Raw genomic sequence first — 8,890 nt, 5'->3', positions numbered from 1 at the left:
GTCATTTCCGGTTGGGGTGATATTTTGAGTTTCAGTATGGTATTGTGTTATAGTTCACCGTTTGTATATGAGCCTATGGTCCCAGAGGTTCTCGGGTTCGATCCTTACCAATAACCAAAGGTTTAATTTCCAGTTGGAATGTTTTTGGTATAGTGTTGTATTGTAGTAGGAGTAGTGTGAGTCCTTGATCCTAGAGGTTCACAGGTTCGAATCTAACCAACCACAAAACATATTAGTTCCGGTCGGGTTAGCGCTAGAGGTTTACGGGTTCAATTCTAACCCGATTGGAGAGGTTCACGGATTTGATCCTAACCTGATTGGGTTGGTAAACGGGTTCAATTCTAACCTGATTGGATTGGTTAACGGGTTCGATTTTCACCCGATTGGGTTAGTTTTAGAGGCTCACGGGTTCGATTTAGTTTTAGAGGTTAACGGGTTCGATTTTAATCCGATTGGGTTAGCGCTGTAGGTTCACGGGTTCAATTCTATCCCGGTTGGGTTAGTTAACGGGTTCGATTTTAACCCAAATTGGATAGTTTTAGAGGTTCACGGGTTCAATTCTAACCTGATTGGGTTAGTTTTAGAGGTTCACGAGTTGGATCTTAACTCGGTTGGGTTGGTTAATGGGTTCGATCCTAACCTGATTGGGTTAGTTTTAGAGGTTCACGAGTTCGATTTTAACCCGGTTGGGTTAGTTTTAGAGGTTAACGGGCTCAATTATAATCCGACTGGGTTGGTTAAGTGGTTTGATCCTAACCTGATTGGGTTAGTTTTAGAGGTTCACGAGTTGGATTTTAACTCGGTTGGGTTGGTTAATGGGTTCGATCCTAACCTAATTGGGTTAGTTTTAGAGGTTCACGGGTTCGATTTTAACCCGGTTGGGTTAGTTTTAGAGGTTAACGGGTTCGATTTTAATCCTATTGGGTTAGCGCTGTAGGTTTACGGGTTCGATTCTAGCCTGATTGGGTTAGCTCAGAGGTTCATGGGTTCGATACTTAGCTGATTACATGATCTTGTATATGTGATATAACCTCTGTTTTCCAGCCAAGTAACATAACCTAGGAGCTGTCACTTGCTTTCTCACCAACGGTTCACGCCAGATAATATAACCTCACTTCACGTACTGCATTCGTATCTGTAACATAACCTCACTTGTGTACGTAGGAACTGTATCCCGCCATTTGCTTTCCCGCCAACTGTCCCCGCCAAGTAACATAAGCTCACTTCTATACGTAGGTTTATTAAATGAATATCTAGTTGAGAAAATAAGGAAAACAACTGTGAAAGCTAAAACGGTTTATTTAAATTGTCTTCATCCTGTGTGGTGACATTGCATCATCTGAAACAAAAATTACAATTAGTACCACATACGGTGTAGTAAACAAGTTATAACTTGAAAAAATCCTGTACGCTGATTGGCTATAATAAGCTCACTCCTGATTGGTCATAAATAGGTGATCTGTGTAGTCATTAGCTACCCCCACCCCTTTCCCTACTGTATATATATATATTGCTCTGTATCACCATCGCATCGCTTTGCTCTCAGCGTTCGACGAAGATGGACGTAAGTAACGTAGCTGCTCAAGTAGTAGAACCTGTAAATATAGTAGAAGATTCTGTTGAAGTAGCTGTCCCCGTAAAAATCTTAGATAAACATGAGAATTATGTTAAGAAATTCAGAATTCACGGTATTAACACTGTTTTCAAGTTTTCTAACCCCCCGCCTGAAACTAGTGAGATTGTTTGGCTAAGACAAGGGTTTGGTCAAATTGTAAATGAGATGAAAGAAGTTTGTCAGGAGGGCGATCAATTGGGTTTCACTTTGCGTTCACTTAACCTGAAAAGGGAAGAGTCGGGGTTTGTCACTTTTCGCCCTGCAAATGAAGTTAACGAGGATGTCTTGTGGCAAATATTTGGGGGAATTGTACAATCAAATGCTGAATCAATCAAGTCGACGGACACATTTCAAGTCGAATGTACCCGAGTTAATCTCCCTGTAGGTAAAGGTAGGGTTAGACCTGGCCTGTATAACACCTTTGATGAAGAATGCAAGGCTAGGACAGGGATCGTAGTAATTAACAATAAAGATAATCTGTGTCTTCCCCGTGCCTTGGTGGTAGCTATAGCTAATGTAAATAAAGACCCAGCATATGAATTAGTTAGAATGGATAAAGCAAAAAGACAGACTGTAAGGGCTCAAAAACTTGTACGTCGAGCCAGAGTCAAAATACCTGAGGGTGGTGCCGGTATTGCTGAACTTGAAAAATTCCAAGATCTGCTTAAAGACTATAAAATCACTGTGTACAACTACAATGTTAAAGGCCGCGATGTGTATTTTGAGGGAAATGTAGAGAACCCCAAGTTCAAAATTAACTTGTTGTTTCATAACCGACACTATAATGTAATTACTAGTGTGACAGCCGCTTTGGCTTGTGTGTTCTACTGTGACGCTTGCCATATCCCATATGATCACAAAGGTAAGCACCGTTGCTCAAACATTTGTTCACAGTGTCAGACCATCTCTCCCCCTTGTGTAGAGGAGCATGGGGGAATCTTGTGTCCAAAATGTAATATGACTTACAAAAACCAACGCTGTTTCATTGCGCACCAGGCTGACAAATGTAAAAACGTTAAAAAATGTCTAGATTGCGGGAAACTAGTTTGGCTTAAAGAGAGGTCCAAGCCTCACAAGTGCGGGGAAGTATTTTGTAAGCCTTGTGGAGAATTTAAAGATCCTAACCATAAATGTTACATGAAACCCAACGAGGGCAGACCGAAATCTAAATCTAAAGACTATGTTTTTATTTTCTTTGACTTGGAAACCCGCCAAGATGAGTCCCTGCCCACTGACCCAGAAAGTAAAGTACATAAAGTAAACTTGTGTGTCTCTCAACAGTTTTGTTACCAGTGTATTGAGGGAAAATTCTGTATAGCGTGTAAAAATCGTACACGAGTGTTTGACTCTGACCCTATCAACCAGTTTATGAACTATGTAATGTACGTGAGAAAGCAGTTCAAAAACGTCTGTGTAATCGCTCATAATGGGCAAGGTTTCGACTTTCAATTCTTGCTAAAGTACTTGTTGGAAGAAACAAAATTCACACCGGAATTTGTAATGCGGGGAACCAAAATTATCTTAATGAAAATTGACAATGTGAGGTTTGTCGACTCACTTAGCTACTTCCCCATGGCTCTATCTGCACTCCCTAAAGCCTTTGACCTACCTTCAGAGAAAAAGAAAGGCTACTTTCCCCATCTCTTCAACACGCTAGCAAATCAAAACTATGTAGGCCCTATGCCAGACAAAGAGTACTACTGTCCCGAATCCATGTTTGAAAAATCCCACAACGACTTTGACAAATGGTACAGTGAGCAGGTTGCAAACAAGTATGAATTTAATTTTAAAAAGGAGTTGCAGGAATACTGTATTTCAGATGTCGATATCTTGGCCCAAGCCTGTCTAAAGTTCCGCGCAATATTTCTGCATGAGTGTAACGTTGACCCGTTTCTCGAAGCTGTCACCATTGCGAGTGCCTGCAATCTAGCCTTTCGCCGTAATTTCCTGAAACCCAACACTATCGGCATCATCCCTAAGAACGGTTATAGATTATCAGACAAACAATCGGCCATCGCACTCCAATGGCTTTCTTGGGTCGAGGAAACCAACGGTATTAGGATTGACCACGCAGGTCGAGGCAAAGAAGTAAAAGTTAATGGGATGAAGGTAGACGGTTTTGATGGTAGAAACATCTATGAGTTCCACGGATGTTACTGGCACGGGTGCCCTAAATGTTTTCCTTACGACCGTCACGCCCCTTTGAAGGAGGATCCCTCCGATAGCCTACATCTTCGCTACGAACGAACTAAAGCCAAAAACGCAAAGTTTACTGAACACGCATTGGTAGAGATGTGGGAATGCGAATTCCGTAAGCTTAAAAAGGATCAAAAACTCAATCATCTGGACAGTCTGCCCATCTTGAACAACCTCCCACTAGACCCACGACAGTCTTTCTTTGGAGGTAGGACAGGCAACGCGAAATCCTATCACAAATGTACTGAGGGTGAAACTATTCAATACGTCGACGTTTGCTCCTTGTACCCGTATGTTTGTAAGTATGGGAAGTACCCTGTAGGCCACCCAACCATCTATGTAGGAGACAGGGAGTGTCGTGAGAGAGGTATGGAAGTAGAGGGTTTGTTGAAATGTAAAGTTTTGCCGCCTTATGATCTCTATCACCCTGTACTCCCTACAAAAATGAACGATAAATTGATGTTTGTGTTGTGTAGAACTTGTGGGGAAATGATGTACCAAGGGGAGTGTAACCATGATAGTGATAGTAGGGCACTAGTTGGGACTTGGACTATGGATGAGATTAGGAAAGCTGTAGAGAAAGGGTATATTGTACTAGACATGTATGAGTTGTGGGAGTATCAGGTAGCGACATATGAAAACGGGGGCTTGTTCACTGACTTTATCAATAAATTCTTAAAGATGAAACAGGAAGCTTCGGGCTATCCAGAGTGGTGCAGGACTGAGGAGAACAAAGACAAGTACATTGCGGAATATTTGACACATGAGGGAATCAAGCTGGAGAAAGACAAAATTGTTAAGAACGGAGGTTTGAGGTCTTTGGCAAAATTAATGTTAAACAGTTTCTGGGGAAAATTCGGACAGAGGGAGAATCAGACTAAAGCCACAATCGTTAGGGATTCTAAAACACTTTTTCAAATGTTCTCATCCCCCGAATTAGATGTAAATAGAGTCCAAATCGTCAATGAGGAGGTTGTAGTTGTTTCTTGGGAGTACTTGGAAGAAGTTGGGGAACCTCTCAGTAACGTTAATGTTTGTATCGCGGCCTACACCACAGCGCAGGCGAGACTCAAGCTCTACGAACATCTTGAGGCCCTAGGAGTTCAAGTATTGTATTATGACACAGACAGTGTCATTTTTTACCACCGCCAAGGCTTATACAGAGTTCCTACGGGAGATTACCTCGGCGAAATGACTGACGAATTGACAGATTACGGACCCGGCTCTTACATCACTGAAATTGTCTCTGGGGGGCCTAAAACTTACGCGTACCTTGTCTGGTCAACCAATCAACAGAAATTGATCCCAGTCTGTAAAATCAAGGGCCTCACCCTCAACTTTAAAACATCAAAAGTTGTAAACTATGAAAAACTGAGAGAAATGGTCCTAAGTGAAGTAAAACAGTCAATTGAAATTGAAGAAAACAGAATCAGGAGAACTAGAGATAGAGACATCGTTACCATCACTGAGAGCAAAGTGTTTAAAATCACGGGGCCTAAGAGAAGGTTCGAAGGAGAGTACGACACTCTACCTTTTGGATATAGAAAAGTCCAAAGAGACATTTAAATTCCTTTGTAAATAACTTTGTAATCTTTCATTGTATATATTATTGTAAATAACTCTCCTAATAAAAAAACAAGTCTATAGATAAATACTTATGTAACCCGACTAAGGTGTGAGTGTGTGTACATTGAGGCGTTCAGATTGGAAAGAACCTGTGCTACTCCTTGTACTTGTGTGAATGTGTGTACACTGAGGTGCTCAAATCTTGAAGGACTTGAGCCACTCCCTGTACTTGTGTGAATGCTGGTCACTGGCGTGGCTGACTAAAAGGCCCGTAAACCATGTGTAAAGGTCACTGGCGCGGCCGACTAAAAGGCCCGTAAACCACGAATGTTAAAACTTTTGGTAGGATTACATAACTAAATCTATAGACTTGACAAAAAAAAAAGCTTTGTAAAAGTAAGGGAGAGGGCGTTTATAGTGACTACCAGGTAATCTGGACTGGCTATAAACGCTTAACCTGGCCTCACTTAATGAGGGGATAGTCTCAAACCCTATCCAACACAAAGCTACATCATACGTAACAGGCGTTAAGATACATCATTCTACTAATAATGGATGGCATAGCGGAAGAACTATACCAAATGTAATGTAACTCTTAGATGATCAAACGACCTGTATAAAGATGACATAGAAGAGATGCAACCTAGTGGAAAGCATGTAAACTACAACAAAAGTATAGTGGACAACTGAAATCGGTATTACAGATGGTTAAACCTAACAACTCTACATCTTGATAGGGTGGTACATTCAAAAACGTATGAGGAGAGGAGGTCAAACTCCTACTTAAATCTATCTCCCATAAGAGCCTCTAGTTATGGAGGATGATTATAGCACTAATCTGTAAATAATACAAGTTAACCATATTGGTTTTACACTTGAGGTGTTGAAGACTCAAAAACAGGAAACTAGTGTTGTATTGAATGAGATATCAAATTATAGCCCACATTTAATACTTAATAAACATTCCAAGGTACAAAGGTAACGTTATCACTGCTACCCACACTGTTATCGTGTGATGGTAAATAGTACAGATGTCTGTGACAACACCCTACCTGTGATTTATGAGTGTAACGTGTCCGTGTGTAGGTACAAAGCCCCCTGATTGACCCTCAAGTGACTGACTTCCGTTGAAAAACTAATATTTTTGACAACGGTACATATTGATGTAACAGACTTTGAAACCTTGGATGTAGTAAATAAAAACTAAATAGGACCAGGAAATGAAAATTAACCCATTATCACGGGCAAGCCACAACTGCGATACAAATATTAACAACCGCTAAAAGGCAAGTATATTTTAACTCTGAGAAAATATTAAATAAAACCTGTTGTTAGACTACATGTTTACGATAGCTAGACTGAGAAAGGTGTGGGAGTATGTTAAAACTGTATGGAAAACTCTAGGAAATGCTTATACATGTTTTGGTACCAATTGTTCCTCCAGGACACAAATACATCATCAAGACATGAACATCAAGAGCCCCCTATGATAGCTAAATCTTGTAGATATCCTAAAAATCCAGTAATCTCAGGCTATGGAACCTTACAAGTGGATAATAATATATGAGTTAGTATTGGTAAAAATATGATTTTTTTATCCAAGAACCCCTTTTGAACCTGAAAAATTAAATATCCAAGTTTATTTATTTACATACCTGTTCTAAGCAACAACTAATAATGTAATCCATGTTTATTGATTAATAGAGGGGTTTCTATTACTTTCATTCTATTTATCATCAATGTTCTGAAGACTATTGTAAACCCATTATCTTATAGCATCTGTACCCGAATGTTCCACATGGCTCTCAGCTATGAATGTAATGCGACACCTATTGTCTATGCCTCTTTTAAGTTGTCACTGTTTTGAAAAATATTTAATGTTAAGCAATAGTTTTAATGGAGATGTCTCTTAGATTGACATGAAATAGATACACTTGAAGTTCTAAGTAAAGCCCCTTTTACTGTTATCGAGGTTCTACCGTACTCTGAATGAAAAAAAACCTCTTTTAAAACACAAAAACCATCGATATTCAGCGTATACTCTAAAGACCGAGGAATGTACAATTCATTCAACGACGAATGCAAATCAAGACAGGGAATAGTTGTTATAAATAACACTGACAACTTATGTTTAGCTAGAGCAATAGTGGTAGGTAAAGCCTATACAAAAATGAACCCACAAATTCGAGGTATTCGTGAAGACAAACGCCAGGATGATTCCCTACCCTCAGATCCCGAGACTAAGTTACATAAAGTAAATTTATGTGTTTCACAACCAAAGAAAATAAATAGGTAGTCACGGTCTTTAGGGATTTTCTTGTCTATCCGAATGTAGCATTTATGGTTAGGATCTTTAAATGTACCACAAGGGTGACAATATACCTCTCCACACACATGAGTTGATTTACATTTAGTTGGGAATATCATTTTTTTTTCACACCATCGGCAGAACTTAATTGTTTTACAAATTTGTCTTTGATGGGCAGTAAAGCAACGTTAATTTTTGAAAAAGTGGTTACAATAGCGGCAAGATATGCCACCATTTTCCTCCACACAAGGAGGTGAGAAGGTGTGACAAGATGGATGGATGTTTGAACATCTGTGGGCTCATTGTGATCACATGGGACATGGCAAGCATCACAAAAGTACACACATGCAAAAGCGGCGGCTAAGTTGGTAATAACATTATAGTGGTTATCATGTTACAATAAGTTGATTTTAAATTTTGCATCACTATTCCTACCAGAGAAATATACTTCCCGACCCTTGCTATCGTAATTATACACGGTTATTCTATATTTCTTTAAGTGTGCTTAGAACTTTTCAAGTTCAGGGATAGCTGATCCCTCTTCAGGCATTCCTACACACGCTTTAGCTATAAGTTTCTTTACCCTATTTGCTTGTCTCATGCTCTTGTCTTCACGAATACCTCGAATTTGTGGGTTCATTTTTGTATAGGCTTTACCTACCACTATTGCTCTAGCTAAACATAAGTTGTCAGTGTTATTTATAACAACTATTCCCTGTCTTGATTTGCATTCGTCGTTGAATGAATTGTACATTCCTCGGTCTTTAGAGTATACGCTGAATATCGATGGTTTTTGTGTTTTAAAAGAGGTTTTTTTTCATTCAGAGTACGGTAGAACCTCGATAACAGTAAAAGGGGCTTTACTTAGAACTTCAAGTGTATCTATTTCATGTCAATCTAAGAGACATCTCCATTAAAACTATTGCTTAACATTAAATATTTTTCAAAACAGTGACAACTTAAAAGAGGCATAGACAATAGGTGTCGCATTACATTCATAGCTGAGAGCCATGTGGAACATTCGGGTACAGATGCTATAAGATAATGGGTTTACAATAGTCTTCAGAACATTGATGATAAATAGAATGAAAGTAATAGAAACCCCTCTATTAATCAATAAACATGGATTACATTATTAGTTGTTGCTTAGAACAGGTATGTAAATAAATAAACTTGGATATTTAATTTTTCAGGTTCAAAAGGGG

General features: G+C 39.4%; 1 protein-coding gene across 1 annotated transcript; it reads left to right on the top strand.

The window, feature by feature from the left end:
- The first annotated feature begins 1,558 nt into the window (after positions 1 to 1,558).
- Positions 1,559 to 5,377, top strand: LOC128984027 (uncharacterized). The gene has a single exon (XM_054403309.1). It carries the CDS (start codon positions 1,559 to 1,561, stop codon positions 5,375 to 5,377), a length of 3,819 nt encoding a protein of 1,272 aa, XP_054259284.1.
- The last annotated feature ends 3,513 nt before the right edge of the window (positions 5,378 to 8,890 follow it).

This window comes from Macrosteles quadrilineatus, unplaced genomic scaffold, assembly GCF_028750875.1.
Source record: "Macrosteles quadrilineatus isolate MER2022 unplaced genomic scaffold, UCM_ALF_1.0 Scaffold_2__2_contigs__length_208266976, whole genome shotgun sequence".
Taxonomy (NCBI): domain Eukaryota; kingdom Metazoa; phylum Arthropoda; class Insecta; order Hemiptera; family Cicadellidae; genus Macrosteles; species Macrosteles quadrilineatus.
This window is presented reverse-complemented; position numbering and strand designations above follow the sequence as displayed.

What these genes read in the sequence shown, in the direction of transcription:
- LOC128984027 (XM_054403309.1), top strand. Translation starts at nt 1,559, where the DNA reads ATGGACGTAAGTAACGTAGCTGCTCAAGTAGTAGAACCTGTAAATATA.